The sequence below is a fragment of the Oncorhynchus gorbuscha genome, linkage group LG05 (genome assembly GCF_021184085.1).
Source record: "Oncorhynchus gorbuscha isolate QuinsamMale2020 ecotype Even-year linkage group LG05, OgorEven_v1.0, whole genome shotgun sequence".
NCBI lineage: Eukaryota > Metazoa > Chordata > Actinopteri > Salmoniformes > Salmonidae > Oncorhynchus > Oncorhynchus gorbuscha.
This window is the reverse complement of record NC_060177.1, coordinates 64,518,050-64,537,675: the sequence shown is the minus strand read 5'-3', so window position 1 is coordinate 64,537,675 and position 19,626 is coordinate 64,518,050. Positions and strand designations below refer to the sequence as shown.

The 19,626-nt window shown below is 44.3% G+C and overlaps 1 protein-coding gene across 3 annotated transcripts in view; it reads left to right on the top strand.

Annotated features, from left to right (window-relative positions):
* The first annotated feature begins 6,710 nt into the window (after positions 1-6,710).
* adgra2 (adhesion G protein-coupled receptor A2) overlaps positions 6,711-19,626 on the top strand; it is a 57,746-nt gene continuing 44,830 nt past the window's right edge. Inside the window, exons 1-2 of one of the 3 annotated variants that reach the window (XM_046350693.1) lie at positions 6,711-6,844; positions 7,528-7,834. In XM_046350693.1, the coding sequence (XP_046206649.1) occupies positions 7,590-7,834 (245 nt within the window). In that variant the 5' untranslated portion in view covers positions 6,711-6,844; positions 7,528-7,589. The other 2 variants (XM_046350692.1, XM_046350691.1) reach the window with 2 other exon arrangements.

Sequence of the window (19,626 nt, the reverse complement as noted above, 5' to 3'; positions counted from 1 at the left end):
TTATAGCATCTAAAACTATACTCTGCAGTTATAGCATTCAGCTACTTACCTTTCCTGTAATTGGATGAGATTTGGATGGAACATTGTTTTCCCAGGCCCTCCTGGTTTAGGGTCATTGTTAGCTCTAATGTACAGCTGTATCTTATTCAGACCACTTAGTAGGTTACGCCTGCCACATTCACACCAACCTATTACACAACAGGACTGGTTTCCTGCTGGTGTATGGATCAGATCAATGATGGAGCGTAACATTTAATCCTTTAAATCACATTGAATCTCCTGCTGACCCATTCAGAAGAATGGAAACCAACTCTTCATTTGAATTACATGGTGTCTGAAAAGCAAGACCAACTACAAAGGGGGTCATTTCATCTACATCAACGTTTGTGTGTGTTCAACTTGAGCAAGAGTTCTGATAATTCCTTTTGAAGTGATGGTTTAAGTGCCTGAGTTGCTGCCATTTCCCCTGCTACTGGTTTCACTATTGAAATGTTTTAGTGGATCCATCTCTCCAGCCAGAAGCCTGTTTGTTTTCCTTTTGCAATTTAGTTGGAATGATAAATTACTTACTTGCTTTCTTATTGCTTTTTGTTGGATAAGGGAATATAAAGATACATGTGATATATATAATGAAAATGTTTTGTAAATGTTTCTTTGATAGAACAATATACAGTACCATATTATAGGACGTCTGAAGGCATGTGTGGGCACAGGGTTGCATGACTTGTATATCTTTTTTAGTGTGAAGAGGTTTGCTGATGCCATTACTGTATATTCTGTTTCTTCACAGCAGCACCCAGAGAGCAACACTAGAATGTTATTTTCATGTCACAGTTAATAAAAACACATCAAATTACGGTTGCTCTTTTTTTTTACATATATATATATATATCTATAATGCATAAACTGAGTATACAAACATTAAGAACACCTAGAGCAGGCATGGCATATACTAACCTGTTGAATCCAGGTGAAAGCTATGATCCCTTATTGATGTCACTTGTTAAATCCACTTCAATCAGATGAAGGGGAGGAAACTGGTTAAAGAAGGATGTTGAAGCCTTGACAGGTGAGACAAGATTTAAGTGTCTTTGAACGGGGCATGGTAGTAGGGGCCAGGCACACCGATTTGTGTGTGTCAAGAACTGCAACACTGCTGGGATTTCCATGCTCAGTTTCCCATGTGTATCAAGAATGGTCCACCACCCAAAGGACATCAAGCCCACTTGACACACCTGTGAAAAGTGCATGAGTCAACATGTCCCAGCTTCCCTTTTCACACCTTTGAGTCCATGCCCTGATGAATTGAGGCTGTTCTGAGAGTAAATGGAGGGGGGGGGGGCTGCAACTCAATATTAGGAATGTGTCCTAATGTTTGGTAGTGTGTGTGTGTGTGTGTGTGTATATATACACACGCAAGAGTTTGGACACCTACTCCAAGGGTTTTTCATTTGACTATTTTATACATTGTAGAATGATAGTGAAGACATTAACTATGAAATAACACATACAGAATCATGTAGTAACCAAAAAAGTGTTAAACAAATCCAAATATATTTTGAGATTCTTCAAAGTAGCCACCCTTTGCCTTGATGACAGCTTTGTGCACTCTTGGCATTCTCTCAACCAGCTTCACATGGAATGCTTTTCCAACAATCTTGAAGGAGTTCCCATATATGTTGAGCACTTGTTGGCTGCTTTTCCTTCACACTGCGGTACAACTCATCCCAAACCATCTCAATTGGGTTGAGGTCGGGTGAATGTGGAGGCCAGGTCATCTGATACAGCACTCCATCACTCTCCTTCTTGGTCAAATAGCCTTGGTGTGTTTTGGGTCATTGTCCTGTTTAAATAAATGATAGTTGCACTAAGTGCAAATCAGACGGGATGGCTTTTCGCTGCGGTGGTAGACATGCTGGTTAAGTGTGCCTTTGAATTCCAAATAAATCACAGGCAGTGTCACCAGCAAAGCACCATCACTCAACCACCTCCATGCTTCACGGGGGGAACCACACACGTGGAGATCATCCGTTCACCTACTCTGCGTCTCACAAAGACACGGCGGTTGGAACCAAACATCTAAAAAAATGTATTCATCAGACCAAAGAACAGATCTCGACCGGTCTAATGTCCATTGGTCATGTTTATTGGCACAAGCAAGGCGCTTCTTCTTATTGGTGGCCTTCAGTAGTGTTTCTTTTTTGAGTGCTCATCATGAAGGCTTGATTCACGCAGTCTCCCCTGAACAGTTTATGTTGAGATGTCTGTCACTTGAACTCTGTGAATAATTTATTTTGGCTGCAATTTCTGAGGCTGGTAACTCTAATGAACTTATCCTCTGCAGCAGAGGTTATTCTGGGTCTTCCAGAGTTCAGTTTGAAGACTATAGATCATCCTATAGATGGGGACATCTGGCCTACTGGTGCTACCTCCCGTGTCTCTTTGATGCTTTTAAAAAGTGTATTGAGTTGAATTGGTAATTTTGTGTTACCTACAGATCCTAAAATGGAGCTCAAGCTTGTAAGTAAATGTGTAAGGTATGTAGACTAAAATATCCTTAGACCTTTTGCATGAACCATGTGGCCAAGTAACCATGACTATATATGACCTACAGTACATGGATGAACAGTGATGCCAGGTCTGTGAGAGCCAGAAATCTTGCTTGTTTGTAGGTGACCAAATACTTATTTTCCACCATAATTTGCAAATAAATAAATTTAAAATCCTACAATGTGATTCTCTGGATTTATTTTCTCATTTTGTCTGCCATAGTTGAAGTGTACCTATGATGAAAATTACAGGCCTCTCTCATCTTTTTAAGTGGGAGAACTTGCACAATTGGTGGTTGACTAAATACTTTTTTGCCCCACTGTAGATGGATGAACAGTGATGCAAATCTAATGGAAATGCACATTATCTTACCTCCTAATAAACACTTGAATCTCAATGAGTCAAATAAAATATCTGATTGTATGATCCCACACATAAAATGGCTGTGACTTGAGGGCACTAAGCTTTAAAGCACTACTTTGGGCACGACAAGCACAGAGTCTGCTCAGTCTGTCACGACTGTTTTTCACAGGTTCTGCTGTTTTATTTTTCTTCCAGAAGGGGGCCACATTGTCACACAAGTCTGCACTGTACTGAGGCTGTCTAAGTATCATCCATGGTATGTATCCTACGGGAGTTGATAGTATCGTAATTCCGTGTTGTAGGTGTTATAAAAAAAGCTTAAGTAAATAAGTTTAAAAGAACAACTACTTCACAAAAGTGGATACAATCCAATACATTAAAGTATTGTAAGCTATCGTACTTTTTACTGATTTCTCTCCCTGTGGGTTTGGCAAGGAAGTCAGTCCTCAGCAGCCTCAATGCTGACTCTACCACTAGATGTCGTTGCTTCCTCAAGAAAGGAACAACATCAGACTTCATGATGATACAGTACAGGAGTAGTCTAGTAGTTTGTGTTTCGTATTAATTACACTGTAATGTTTTCCTCACTATTGGAGCTTTGCCTCCACTGATAGTAACGATAAGATGATTGGTACCTTATTTTCTTGAATATACTGTAACTAATGCACTTGTTTCATTACGTCTTTACAAACCTGTGATTGTATTCACCTCTTTGAAGACGGCGGCGCTCATTGTATTGTTGTAATGTGAGGTTGGGAAGTGCCAGTGGAAATGCCCAAGAGGGATCATCACATTCCTCCTCCAACCTGACCTCACTTCCACCCAATCTCTTTCAAAACTGAATCTCTCTTCTTCTCTCCTCAGATCAATAGCTTCTCAGCCAGTCCCTCCACCTTTCCTTTCCTCCATTCCCCCTCTCACCATATTCAACCTGGAATGGAGTCCAGACGTGGAACAGAGAGAGAGATTGCTTGCACCGCTATACGAGCTGGGGAGAAAATAAAGCGAGGGGAAAGAGTTATGCAGAGAGAATGTTGGAACAACATTAAAGTTAGTCTGGATGCCATTAAATACAATTTGATGTAATGTGCAGTTTGGGACGTGACATTTTAAATGGAAACTGTGCTCTCCAGATGAGAGAGATTTGGGGGCTGGGGAGTGGGAGTTGGAAGGGGGGTGTTGTACTTGAAGCCTTATTTAATGGCTTGGATAAACAGCCCTCTGTTTCATCGCTGAGCAGGCGCCCAACCACTCTTTCTGATTTCCTTAAGCAATCATGCTGGCTCTCTGAGCCTGCTCCAGTGTACAGTATCACATACAGGAATAACAAACCAGGGGTCTGAAGGGTGGGTCAGAGCACACTACACCATTGTACGACGGGACATGCTAGCACGACTTGAGGTGCCTGTGTTTTGGATATGTCTGTGAGTACATGTCACCCCCAATTGCACCAAGACCCATTTCAAATAATCTTCTGGTTCACCTTTTCATATTTCAAAATGCACTCCAGATTTGAAACGCTAAGGTTTCATTCTTCCACTGCCTCATATATCAGAAAGTATTTTTAAACATAAATCTGTGGAGTGCAGCACTATTGGGATTATTTCATAGACAAGGACAGACTGGTTGAAAGTGAGGCCTGTACTGTAGGGATTTTACAGTCAAATGTATTTTTTGGAGTGTTCAAAATTGTTTTCGGATGCAAAAAGTCTTACCAGGCGGTATCTAATTTGATTCTTTCTTTCAGGAAAAAATAACATTTTTGAGGAGGCGGAATTGTAATGACACTGCCATGGAATTTTGATGTCAACACATGAGGATCAATACGCATCACTGCACAGCTTGACAGTCAACCTTGAAAGCAACAGGAAAAAATGTACTATCGGCATTTAGCTGTACTTAACTGTACTTCTTCCACCTGCATCAGAGTGATGCATCTGTCTTTAGATAAGCGATTGCTATAGTTGTGCTTACACTGATTTGGACAATGAGCTAAAGCAGGCACTTTCATTAACAATGGGCACAAGCATTACTTGGGGCTGTAAATGTTATGAAAACCATGCCATGAACTAAATCCCAACTACTCACTGAAAGTAAAAGTGTCCATCTATTGCAATGACCAGTGGTGTAGTAAGTATCACTGCTTGTTCGTTGCCTTTCTTTCTTTTTGGTTGTTTACAGCATACAGTGGCCAATGGATAAGGACCCATAATATTGCTTGCTATAGCATCAGGCAATTGGCGGTAGCAGTACAGTCATTAACATGTAGCTTCCTCGTTAAAACTCTCTAAACACATTTCAAAACGATTCACTTAGAGAATATGTGAACAACAGTTTGACATAAAAGCAATGTTATTTCAGTTGCAAAAATGCAGTCATGTATAGACCTCTGAATCAAATTAGACAGTGACCCTGGCCCCTGCACTAAACAGGCCAGGGTCCGGGTGCAACAGTGACCCTGCTGAGCTGACTTATCTAGACAGGCTGATCTAGCCTCCTCTGGTCCTGACCTCAGCTTCTAACATGATAGCTTCAGCGTGGTTCTCTCATAACATTATGGCCTCACTACATTCTTCCTAAAGCTGGGAGAAGTTGATTTATGTGAATCCGATCTCTCATGATGGGTAAATAGTTCAGTAAATCCTCTTGTGATGTTAGAAACAAATCATCTGTCAACAAGAAACTCTCAAAGGTTCACTGAATTTCTTTGCTCTAACAACTGATGTGCTCATTGAAGCCAACACCTTTTCCAGTCTATAACCTGCTTGCATGCAAGATCTTTGGTGGATTGAAGTCAACAGCAAACTTGCCAATGTTTTGTAGTTCCCAAAGTGTGGTCAGTGGAAGATATGAATGGTCAACTTCTTCTAACTGCTTGTGTTACTGCTCCAACTGCTCCAGCAGCAAGGCAAATCCCTGTATGTTGGCCTATACAGTGTATACACTGAGTGGACAAAACATTAGGAACATCTTCTTAATATATATCTTCTTGATACAAGGTGTCAAAAGCGTTCTACAGGGATACTGGCCCATGTTGACGCCAATGCTTACAACATTTGTGTGGTTGGCTGGATGTCCTTTGGGTGGTGGACATTCTTGATACACACTGGAAACTGTTGAGCGTGAAAAACCCAGCAGTGAAAAACCCAGCAGTACTACCCTGTTCAAAGGCACTTAAATATTTTGTCTCAATTGTCTCAGGGCTTAAAAATCATTTAAGCCCCCCCCCCCTTCATCTACATTGATTGAAGTGGATTTAACAAGTTACATCAATAAAGCATCACAGTTTCACCTGGATTCACCTGGTCAGTCTATGTCAGGTGTTTCTAATGTTTTGTACACACAGTGTAGATATGAGATCTACTGGCAAGAATATGCCAGCAACATGCATAATCAAATTCATTTTCATCAAAATGCTGTGGTCAGTCAAGAGCCACTTCTAAGTTTAGGTAATTTGCAAGTTTCTGTTATCGATTCATCCTCTGATGATCTTGATAAACATAACAATACCATACATTTAAAGACCAAATATTGCATTTAAACTGTACTTTAGAGTAGGAAACACTGCAGTATATTAATTAGCTATTTGATGTAACCTAAAAAGTGATGTGTGAATACTGTATTCATTCAAATGAAAATATAAATTGTAATTGTTAAATACAAAGGCTTGTCTATGACTATTGATATAATATTGATGTTTCAGTTCTCATTTAAATCCTAGGACCTTATTTTTTTTTTTTACAAATGGACAGTTTTGGCACCCGAAAATATCATTCAATTGCAGATCCACTTTCAGACAGTCAGCTGGCTGACTTGACTGCCTGTTATTCTAAAAATTGATAGCAACCCAGTGAAACTGCCAAAGTTAAAGCTGCGCTAGGACCCCGAGGATCATCGCATAGCCGGCGACGGAATGGCCGCACTTGCTGTAGTAAGTACATTTGAGTGTGACAGAGTGGCAAGAAAAACCGCTAGATTTTGGGAATTACCAAGGAGCCGACCAGGACGCGCTTTGTCGTTTTCCAAATGAACTAATTTACTTTCAGATAAAGTTTCATTTAAATTGACACATGGAGAACTTAAATCTTGAAGATCCGGAATGGCAAACTTTGTTGAATGCCTTGAGAACATCGTGCCAAACGAATGTCTAAATCTATGAATTAAACTAAAACTGTGGAGGGCAGCAGATTTTATTCAACTGAGCTAAGGATTTGATCAAAACCACTGGAATAACGGAGTTTGGATATAGCCTAGGGTTGGACATGTAAAGGTAGGCTAATCAAATTCTAATTGTGACAATCCGACCCAGAGTTGGAGGAATGCATCAGGAGGGTACAAATTTACGGACAATTGGACAAATACGTAATTTTTTTTTTTATCGCGAAACATCAACTTTCAAGTAGAGTTTTAGTTCAGGACAACTCGATTACAGTGAGTTTTACCGTGATTTCTCAAGCCACATCTACAGTAGGACTGTGAATATTGGGAGTGCAAAATACTGGGAATGCCTTTTTTACCAGTACGTTTCTAGCATCTTTTAATAGGAACAAACGGATATTAGCAACTTGTTACACATTTGTAAAAATACGTTTGTTCTTCCTGTCATCGCCCCAGGAACATTCGTGGTGGAGAAATGGGATGACAAGGGGACAGCTGAGGTGAGACTGATAAGGACAATGGTTGTGCCCGGCGTTGGCATCCCGCTCCTGGGGCGTCTGTTGCTGATGCTGGTCCTGTTGTCTGCCTCTGAGTCGAGGCTCACTCAAGCTTGTTCTGGGCTCATCATTACGGGCTGCAGCTGTACAGATGAACGTTCCAAAGCCCACGCCACTACGCCGTGCCGGAAAAGAGTCAGCTGCGACAGCGAAGAACTTTCTGAAACTCCAGATCCGGGTCTGCTCCCTAACGGGACCGTTACTTTGTAAGTCTTTTTTTTTTAACCTATTAAAATTGAGTTTAAAATACATTAGGCCAGTGGGCAATACAAATGTAGTTCATCAAAACTGTGACCGAGGAGGTAGGGACTGGGCCTCATGATTGTCCAAACACTGTAGACAGATCATGATGAAAATATCAAACAATGTTGATATTCTGCATGTTCATTGAGAAACTATTTTGGTCTTTATTAGATCCCAGAACTGAGTAAGAGAAAAACATATCAATGGACACTCTTCTCTCAATATGTGGAAATCATTCTCGAGGATGACAGAAGGGCGAAGTGCAAATATTTAAATGGGTTATGGGAAACTCTACCTTAGGCTTGGGGTATAGATTAAATTGTGGCACCCAATACATCTTAACGGTTCTATACACTGACTATAATTGAATATAGGAGGCGGGTAGTCTAGCAGTTATGAGCATTGGGCCAGTAACCAAAAGTTTGCTGGTTCGAATCCCAGAGGCAACTATGTGGGGGAAAACTGCCGATGTGCCTTTGAGCAAGGCACTTACCCCTAATTTCTCCTGTAAGTTGCTCTGGATAGGAATGTCCGCTAAATGACTAACATTTAAATATACACATGAAGAAAATACATTACACCTTTGTGTTGTATGCTGATAAACCCTCCAAAACGGACCTTGTATTCTTAGTTCTACTGGTATTTAATGACTGGTTGAGGTAATGGACATGTTTTTGGCCCATGAACGCCAGAAGTTTATACACTGGCATAGTAACAGATTACAATGTGAGCTGAAAGCTCAAACCCAGAGTCAGTTTTGTCTGAAAAGCACAGAGCAGGGAGTCTGGACCTGTGTCGATCCTGACGGCAGACTTTGTGAAGGAAAGCTGTCATCTGCCCCTTTGACACAACTCTGTCGCTTTAAATCTGATTCTGACCCAAGGAAACACACTGGGTTTCAGTGTCCCTCTCCCTCCCCGCTCCCCACACCCACCCCACAATCCAGCTGACTTTGCCTTGCTAAACTAGGATAAACAGAAACACATTTCTACTCTTTTTATCCTCCCTCTCTGTGCTTTAATGGCAGCTTGGCTCCTACCTTTAATACCATAACATTCCAGCAATCTCAGGCAGCCACCTCACTTCTCTTCAGGAAGGAAGGCTGACCGACCGCTGTCCAGCTAATGGTGAGACCTAGCACTGTTGTCTGACATTTCCAACATCCTGTAGCACTCTTAGTCTGATAGACCATTCATGTATGGCTGACAATCTGAATTCATATGATTGATGTGTTTATTCACCAATAAATCAAGGGAAATGTAATCATGGCATACACTACCTCACTCCATTCCAGAGAAGAATGGCTCTTAATAGGAGGTAAAGAGATTGTAGTTGCTGTAAGATAAGATACACCTACACAGTCTTCTGAGCTGCTGTATATATGCACATGTGAAGCTGCTACCAAAAAGCCCAGCCCTTCACAGAACACTCAAAGGTTCAAGCTGATTCAACCATTTTCCAAGGTACCCTGCTTCTCCACAATCCCACAATGCTCCTCCTCTCTGACCCAGTGGGAGCAGCACTCGCCTGCACATGGGCGTAGTAAAACCCCAAACTGGCCCATCGGCGCAATGCAAAGGAGGCACAACCCGAGGGAGCCCAAGGCGGCCCGCCGTCCATTTATAGGCCTTGTGTTTCTGCTTAATAAAGGCAGCATAAACATCTGGAGAACACATTCCTCAGAACAAGAAGAGAGGAAAGAATAACAAAAATAGCCTGGGTGGCAGCGGTGGAGGTGATTGAAGATAATCTCACAACCCTGTACCTACCGTACTTATTTCACTTTATTTGTTTTCCTACACATGTTTAGCATACTGTGACACTTTTATGAGGCCGTGTACTAGGAGTAAACAATTACGTCCCAATCCCCTGTGAAAAACTGTCATAAGCCATCCTTACCATTTCTGTACTGTAATACGATGTGAGTGGTAAGGTCATTTGCCAGAGAGCTTTCAATGAATTGCTCCATACGCTTTATACTCTCATCGTCGCTCATAACATTAGAGCCAGATGTGGAATGTGAGAAGTTGTGTTGTTATTCCTGGCATTCCGAAGTCTTTACAAACTGTATCCCAGGTACAGTAGGGGGGCTCAACTTCAGCTCAGCTTGCTCTGCATCATCCCCTCCCCAGATCGGGTGCCCTGTCACCCAGTTCTGCTGCCCTTCTTACTTACTTACTTACTTACTGACTGACTTTATTGTCCCCATGGGGAAATGTTGTTGCAGTGTCATGTACACGTTTAAAGTGGCGTTTAAATACAAAACAAAATTGACAATACAGCTTTCATAACAGTTACATACCAATAAAACATTTGGAAAAACATTACTGAGTTGATAGGAACATTAGCCCGAGCTATTTAGGAGGGATATCACACCTGGCACAACTGATTGTCTAGTTCTGTTTTTCCTGCTGAGGGGTGCCCTATACCTGCGCCCAGAGGGAAGTAGTTCAAAGTCCGGGTACAGGAGGTGGCTTGGGGCTAAAATGGTTTTGTGAGCCTTAAAGACCTTAAAGATCTCATCCAGGCCTGTCTGTTTGACTCCAAGTACCTTGCTTGCTGTGGTGATAATCCTTCTCAGCATATTTCTCTGGCAGACAGTGGCATTGCCAAACCAACAAACAATGCAAAAGGTTTAAATACTGTCAATGAAGGATTTGTAAAACAGAGCCAGTATAGTACAGTCAACATTAAAAGATTGCAGCTTTTTGAGAAAGTACAGTCTCTGTTTGCTCTTTTTGTAGATCAGGTCTGTACATTTACTCCACTGAAGCTTATTGTCCAAGAGGACACCCTGGTATTTGTATTCCTCTACGATCTCTATGTTCTGACCTCTGATAGATGTTGCAGAGGGAGGTGTTGTACACTTCCTGAAGTCTATGCACATCTCTATGTTCTGACCTCTGATAGATGTTGCAGAGGGAGGTGTTGTACACTTCCTGAAGTCTATGCACATCTTTCTGGACTTGTTGGTATTGAGGACCAAGTGTGATTCCTCACACCACTCTACAAAGTCATGTAGGACCGGGCCATGATGTTCCTCGTCATCATGCAACAGGCTGATCAAGGCAGTGTCATCAGCGAACTTAACGAGGTGTCTGTCAGGATGGGAACTAGTACAACTATTAGTGCACAGGAGTGGCGACAAAACACATCCCTGAGGAGAGCCTGTGTTGGTATTGCGTATGTCCGACACGTGGGGACCTATTTTGACTCGCTGTGAGCGAAGTCCAACAGCCACAAAACCAGCCCCTCATCTAAGGAGAATTCCCAAATGAGTCTCTGTGCCAGAATGTAGGGCTGGATTGCATTGAAGGCAGAGGAAAAGTCAACAAACAGAACCCTAACATGGGATTTGGCACCCTCTAGATGTCTATAGACCATGTTAAGGAGGGTAAGAATGGCATCATCAACTCCTCTGCTTGGCTGATAGGCAAACAGAAATGGGTCGAGAAGCTTCTGGGTGACGTTGAGAATATGACTTTTCACAAGTTTCTCAAGGCATTTGATTACTAAGGATGTCAAGGCGACATCTGACCCTCTCCTGGGTCAGGTTAGATTCATGTTCTCCTCCATGGCTCCATGCAGCCAGTTGTGGGCAGGGCTATGGGTCTTGGGGACACCAGGCCTGGCTGCTACATGTAATACACAACAGCTGGCCCTCATGAACATTCCAGCTGAGGCCCCTCAGCCCATGGGAAATCCCAACAGGGGTTTGTTTATTAAAGGTATTAGTTGGATGTTTGTTGTTCCTGTGGACCATAAAGGAACAAACAGTGAGCCTAACACTGCCACCTCCTCCTCTGACCATACCTTGTGGGCTTTGGATTGGTTTAATAATGTGTAGGCAATTGAGACCAATTTGATTAAAGTATATCTGTCATGCAGGTGAAAGAGGACCCAAAAGCGACTTAACAGAAACAGAGTTTATTTAAGTCCAAAACGGAATAACAGAAATCCTCTAGACTTGTAGAGGGGAAACAACTGGAGAAGCGGCCACAGACTGCAGGTCGCTTCGGGTAGGCGCAGGCCGTAGTCGCCAGAGACACCTGCTCACACGCAGCATCTGATGAAGGCAAAAAACACGACAGGACAGGGCGATACACAATCACGGCAAAAACACGACAGGACAGGGCGAAACGCAATCACAGCATGGTGAATACAATACAAGGAACCGACGGGACAGGAACGGATCACAAAGGAATAAATAGGGACTCTAATCAGGGGAAAGGATCGGGAACAGGTGTGGGAAGACTAAATGATGATTAGGGGAATAGGAACAGCTGGGAGCAGGAACGGAACGATAGAGAGAAGAGAGAGCGAGAGAGTGAGAGAGGGAGGGGGAGAGAGAGGGATAGAAGGAGGGAAAGAACCAAATAAGACCAGCAGAGGGAAACGAATAGCATGGGGAGCACAGGGACAAGACATGATAATAAATGACAAACATGACAGTACCCCCACTCACCGAGCGCCTCCTGGCGCTCTCGAGGAGGAACACTGGCGGCAACGGAGGAAATCATAGATCAAACGGTCCAGCACGTCCCGAGAAAGAACCCAACTCCTCTCCTCAGGACCGTAACGAAAAACGATAAAAAGGAAACTAGGGTACTACTCTAAAAAAAAATTGAGAACTAGGGACAGACTGAGACACAGCAAGGGCAGGGACAAGAACAGGAGAGATGCGATGGCAGGGAACAGACTGAGACCCAGCAAGACCAGGAGCAGAAGCAGAAAAAAATTACCAGACTTCTTCTGCGCGCAGTCTGAACACGCAGCCACGAAACGGCGCGTGTCACGCTCCTGAGTCGGCCACCAAAAGCGCTGGCGAATAGACGCAAGAGTGCCTCGAACACCGGGATGACCAGCTAACTTGGCAGAGTGAGCCCACTGAAGAACAGCCAGACGAGTGGAAACAGGAACGAAAAGGAGGTTACTAGGACAAGCGCGCGGCGACGCAGTGTGCGTGAGTGCTTGCTTAACCTGTCCTTCAATTCCCCAGACTGTCAACCCGACAACACGCCCATAAGGAAGAATCCCCTCGAGATCAGTAGAAGCCACAGAAGAACTAAACAGACGGGATAAGGCTTCAGGCTTGGTGTTCTTGCTACCCGGACGGTAAGAAATCACAAACTCGAAACGAGCGAAAAACAACGCCCAACGAGCTTGACGGGCATTAAGTCGTTTGGCAGAACGGATGTACTCAAGGTTCTTATGGTCTGTCCAAACGACAAAAGGAACGGTCGCCCCCTCCAACCACTGTCGCCATTCGCCTAGGGCTAAGCGGATGGCGAGCAGTTCACGGTTACCCACATCATAGTTGCGCTCAGATGGCGACAGGCGATGAGAAAAATAAGCGCAAGGATGAACCTTATCGTCAGACTGGAAGCGCTGGGATAGGATGGCTCCCACGCCTACCTCTGAAGCGTCAACCTCGACAATGAATTGTCTAGTGACGTCAGGAGTAACGAGGATAGGAGCGGACGTAAAACGTTCTTTTAGAAGATCAAAAGCTCCCTGGGCGGAACCGGACCACTTAAAACACGTCTTGACAGAAGTAAGAGCTGTGAGAGGGGCAGCAACTTGACCGAAATTACGAATGAAACGCCGATAGAAATTAGCGAAACCTAAAAAGCGCTGCAACTCGACACGTGACCTTGGAACGGGCCAATCACTGACAGCTTGGACCTTAGCGGAATCCATCTGAATGCCTTCAGCGGAAATAACGGAACCGAGAAAAGTAACGGAGGAGACATGAAAAGAGCACTTCTCAGCCTTTACGTAGAGACAATTCTCTAAAAGGCGCTGTAGAACACGTCGAACGTGCTGAACATGAATCTCGAGTGACGGAGAAAAAATCAGGATATCGTCAAGATAGACAAAAACAAAAATGTTCAGCATGTCTCTCAGAACATCATTAACTAATGCCTGAAAAACAGCTGGCGCATTGGCGAGACCGAACGGCAGAACCCGGTACTCAAAATGCCCTAACGGAGTGTTAAACGCCGTTTTCCACTCGCCCCCTCTCTGATGCGCACGAGATGGTAAGCGTTACGAAGGTCCAACTTAGTAAAGCACCTGGCTCCCTGCAGAATCTCGAAGGCTGATGACATAAGGGGAAGCGGATAACGATTCTTAACCGTTATGTCATTCAGCCCTCGATAATCCACGCAGGGGCGCAGAGTACCGTCCTTCTTTTTAACAAAAAGAACCCCGCCCCGGCCGGAGAAGAAGAAGGCACTATGGTACCGGCGTCAAGAGACACAGACAAATAATCCTCGAGAGCCTTACGTTCGGGAGCCGACAGAGAGTATAGTCTACCTCGAGGAGGAGTGGTCCCCGGAAGGAGATCAATACTACAATCATACGACCGGTGAGGAGGAAGGGAGTTGGCTCGGGACCGACTGAAGACCGTGCGCAGATCATGATATTCCTCCGGCACTCCTGTCAAATCGCCAGGCTCCTCCTGAGAAGTAGGGACAGAAGAAACGGGAGGGATGGCAGACATTAAACACTTCACATGACAAGAAACGTTCCAGGATAGGATAGAATTACTAGACCAATTAATAGAAGGATTATGACATACTAGCCAGGGATGACCCAAAACAACAGGTGTAAACGGTGAACGGAAAATCAAAAAAGAAATAGTCTCACTGTGGTTACCAGATACTGTGAGAGTTAAAGGTAGTGTCTCAAATTTGATACTGGGAAGATGACTACCATCTAAGGCAAACATGGGCGTAGGCCTGTCTAACGGTCTGAAAGGAATGTTATGTTTCCGAACCCATGCTTCGTCCATGAAACAACCCTCAGCCCCAGAGTCAATCAAAGCACTGCATGTAGCACCCGAACCGGTCCAGCGTAGATGGACCGACATAGTAGTACAAGATCTAGATGAAGGGACCTGAGTAGTAGCGCTCACCAGTAGCCCTCCGCTTACTGATGGGCTCTGGCCTCTTACTGGACATGAATTAACAAAATGTCCAGCAACTCCGCAATAGAGGCACAGGCGGTTGGTGATCCTCCGTTCCCTCTCCTTATTCGAGATGCGAATCCCTCCCAGCTGCATGGGCTCAGTCTCAAAGCCAGAGGAGGGAGATGGTTGCGATGCGGAGCAGGGAAACACCGTTGATGCGAGCTCTCTTCCACGAGCCCGGTGACGAAGATCTACCCGTCGTTCTATGCGGATGGCGAGAGCAATCAAAGAATCCACATCTGATGGAACCTCCCGGGAGAGAATCTCATCCTTAACCACTGCGTGGAGTCCCTCCAGAAAACGAGCGAGCAGCGCCGGCTCGTTCCACTCACTAGAGGCAGCAAGAGTGCGAAACTCAATAGAATAATCCGTTATGGACCGTTCACCTTGGCATAAGGAAGCCAGGGCCCTAGAAGCCTCCCTACCAAAAACTGAACGGTCAAAAACCCGAATCATCTCCTCTTTAAAGTTCTGGAATTTGTTAGAGCAATCAGCCCTTGCCTCCCAGATAGCTGTGCCCCATTCTCGAGCCCGGCCAGTAAGGAGTGAAATGACGTAAGCAACCCGAGCTCTCTCTCTAGAGTATGTGTTGGGTTGGAGAGAGAACACAATCTCACACTGCGTGAGAAAGGAGCGGCACTCAGTGGGCTGCCCGGAGTAGCAAGGTGGGTTATTAACCCTAGGTTCTGGAGGCTCGGCAGGCCAGGAAGTAACAGGTGGCACGAGACGTAGACTCTGGAACTGTCCAGAGAGGTCGGAAACCTGAGCGGCCAGGTTCTCCACGGCATGGCGAGCAGCAGACAATTCCTGCTCGTGTCTGCCGAGCATGGCTCCTTGGATCTTGACGGCAGTGTAACGAGCGTCTGTAGTCGCTGGGTCCATTCCTTGGTCGGTTCCTTCTGTCATGCAGGTGAAAGAGGACCCAAAAGCGACTTAACAGAAACAGAGTTTATTTAAGTCCAAAACGGAATAACAGAAATCCTCTAGACTTGTAGAGGGGAAACAACTGGAGAAGCGGCCACAGACTGCAGGTCGCCCGGGTAGGCGCAGGCCGTAGTCGCCAGAGACACCTGCTCACACGCAGCATCTGATGAAGGCAAAAAACACGACAGGACAGGGCGATACACAATCACGGCAAAAACACGACAGGACAGGGCGAAACGCAATCACAGCATGGTGAATACAATACAAGGAACCGACGGGACAGGAACGGATCACAAAGGAATAAATAGGGACTCTAATCAGGGGAAAGGATCGGGAACAGGTGTGGGAAGACTAAATGATGATTAGGGGAATAGGAACAGCTGGGAGCAGGAACGGAACGATAGAGAGAAGAGAGAGCGAGAGAGTGAGAGAGGGAGGGGGAGAGAGAGGGATAGAAGGAGGGAAAGAACCAAATAAGACCAGCAGAGGGAAACGAATAGCATGGGGAGCACAGGGACAAGACATGATAATAAATGACAAACATGACAATATCAGACAGCGTTGGATATCCTCCATTATGTTAAAAGATTTTAGAAGGCAGCACTTTGGTAGATGTTTTAGTGATTTTCAACTTGTCAGCAGTGCACAGTTACACAATTGTATTCGAAGGCTTTCTCCATGATTTAGTCATCTTTCCCCCTTTTACCTTATTCTATCTATCTATCCCTCCCTCCACACCCCTCTATCTTGAGTTCATCCACACGCAGTAACTCTCAACATAAATATTTAGCTGTATTGGTAGGACACTGCCATGTCTAAAAGCCTTCCAGATGTGGGCCTGCGCAGGGCTGTGTTTATGGCTAATTACGCATGGCTGATAGCAGGGTGAGAGAGAGGGAAAGGGAAAGGGAGAGAAGAGGTAGGACAAAGGGAGAAAATAGAGAGAGGGAGAATAGAGGGAGAGGCTGAGGCTGAGTCTATAGGCTTGGCAGGCTGTTCAGAGGGATGTGGCCGAGGAGGCTGACTGCTCCCCAGTCTCTTTTTCTCTCTCTGCCTACCAGACCTCAGGCACGGTGGGAAGAGCCAGAGAAGAGACTGAATCTATAGTATAGTTTTGATACAGTAGCATTTCATTAAAGGTACTTTGATGTTAACCATCCTCCCCTACACTGTAATAATGTTTAAATGGTATTTTTATTTTTTTGCTAAATAGTAGGACTAAATGTTGAATACATTTTTTGTGTGTATGTGCGTGTGTATGTGCGTGTGTGTGTGTGTGTATGTGCGTGTGTATGTGCGTGTGTGTGTGTGTGTTAGTATTGCTATCTAGTTTAGTACTTTGTAAAGGATACGGAGAAGCTGAGGTTACACATCCCATTTCCTTTAGCAAGGTCTGGAGAACCATGAAGCCTCTGTCTCTAATGGTTAACAACAATGTAGCACTGAGGTGGGGAAACCACTTCTTCAGTGGGAGGGAGTGTGCTGTCTATAAGTCTGGGTGGTTATAATTTATGCTTTCGTAAAAGTCAAAACCTCTCCCCTCTTTTGCCATTTGTTTTCACTGTTGCCTGTTACTGATGACCTTTGTCCAGCAATTGCCAACCCTATCGAGTGGGCGCAGATGCGAGGGGTGGCAGGCTGGGCGGCACCAGTGCCTGTCCTTGGCCGTCAGCAGGCACTGAGAGGAATGTGCAGCAGCAGGACAACCCCTCAGACAGCTGCAGAGTGGCTGCTCTCTGCCTGCGTGGGCGCAGTAGGGCCTGGGTCCTGTCCATACACCACTGTCTATATAGATTCTTATGGGAGTGTTAGAGTGTCTCCCATCCATTCATCAGACAAAAGCTCTGTGGCCTCATCAGCAAAAAGCCCTAGCACAAACAGACAGGTGACCAGTTGGTATATCTTGGATGGCATACTCAACCAATCGTCTTGATGGATCACTGAGAACTCAGATGTATCAGTGAATACATACTGAATGATAAACTATCTAGACATAAGAGTTTTGTTTAATTCATCTGGCTTCTAAGCGGAGACCTTTAATTGACTTTGTCACAGCAGGCCTATATATAGCAATATGATATGCCTGTCTTTTATAGTTTATAGCCATCTTGTCCTCTCCCACATTGGGATCTTGGGAGTGGGGTGGGCCGTGTGTGGTTATCAAAAGGGCTAACAGATGTGCCATTGGTTTGTGTTGGGTCTGTGAGTCAGTATGTGTTGAGATGGGAGTATGTCGATGAAATGTCCCAACAGCCATCTTATCAGCAGTGAGAATTCCAATAGCTTTGAGTTGTGGAGCGCTCGGAGCACACAGGCATTCCTGCTGGGAGAGGGTTTATTTATGTGGGGAAAGGTGTTGAAAGGAGGGGGAGTGGGCTCTCTTCTGTTCGCAGATGTTAGGTGGGGCACTGGTCAGCAATGAGTAAAAAACAAAAACAAAGGCCTGACACTGGATGCCCAGGGCACTATGAACAGCCTCAGCACCTGTCAATGCCACACATACCCAGGACCCCTTGCTTGCCTGAGAGGTCAAGTTAAAAGTCACAGATGAAACAAATATTATTTGATATCTAATGTGTGTCCATTCAACTTTGGTTTTAGAAGTGTGGGGGACATAACCTGGCAGGGGGGTCCTCCCTCAGAAGTTCTTGGGGCATCTAAAGCTCATTTCCTGCATTTCTGCTAGGACTGTTCCCGACTTAAACAAATCTTGGTCCAACATCTTTTCTTCCCACCAATCAAATTTTAAAATGTGTATTTTTCTATATATAGACCCTATGTGTTTTAATAAAATCAACTATATGTACTGAACTTTTCTGATGCTTTAAGCACCCTGTTTTATTAAATAAATAATGGAGACACACAAAGGACTCAAGATTGGGCCTGAGATCAAGATAGCCTAACCAGAAGAGAAACCTGTTTCCAACCCTCCTTCTCCCGCTGCTGTTGGCTTAATGTTCTGCCATTATGCTCCTGAAGTTGCCGGTAATAGGCTACCCCAGCGGTCGGCCACCTTTTCCATTTGGAGTGCCAATTTATCTTACCATTTCTACCCTTACAAAAATGTAACATGGTACTACAATGGTACTTTCATTCATACCATGGTGCCACTATGGTACTTTCACCATGGTTTTAGCTTTGAAGTATGATGGTACTGCCATGCACCTAAATATTACCATGGTATTGCATTATTTATACCATGGCATACATCTGAATCATGGACATGTACCATGGTTTTAGCTTTGAAATATGATGGTACTGCCATGCACCTAAATAATACCATGGTATTGCATAATTTATACCATGGTAAATGTGGATCATGGAAATACCATGGTTTTAACCTGCACTATACATTACATTGCATCCCACTTCTGACACCAGTGTAGTGACACAGGCAGGGAGCAGGTCTCGATCCCTCAACCTTCTAACTCGAAGTCCAGTGCTATATCGACTGTGCCCCAAAAGCATGCTCGAGCGGCGGAGTTGATATCCACGCTTATAAACCCAGGGTCGTTACACTATGTAAGTGACTGGGCATTCAAACACATCTGTATCCATTCATAATCATCAATATTGTGTTGTGCAGTGACTGTGCACCATGACAGTGTAGTCTGTAGAGCTGCTAATACCATATCAGTGTGACATGTAGGGAATTAGCTAGGGAAACTGACAGATCAATAACATTACATTGCTGTACTGACTCTAATAAAAACTAACATTACACTGCCAAAAAATGTCATAATATCGGTCTTCAATTGTTTGGTCACTGGTTTCATAGTTTGATTCAGGTTTAGTGTGATTGAGGTAAAAAAAAATATACCAAAAGTTAGTGAGCTAGCTATCTAACGTTAGCCAGCT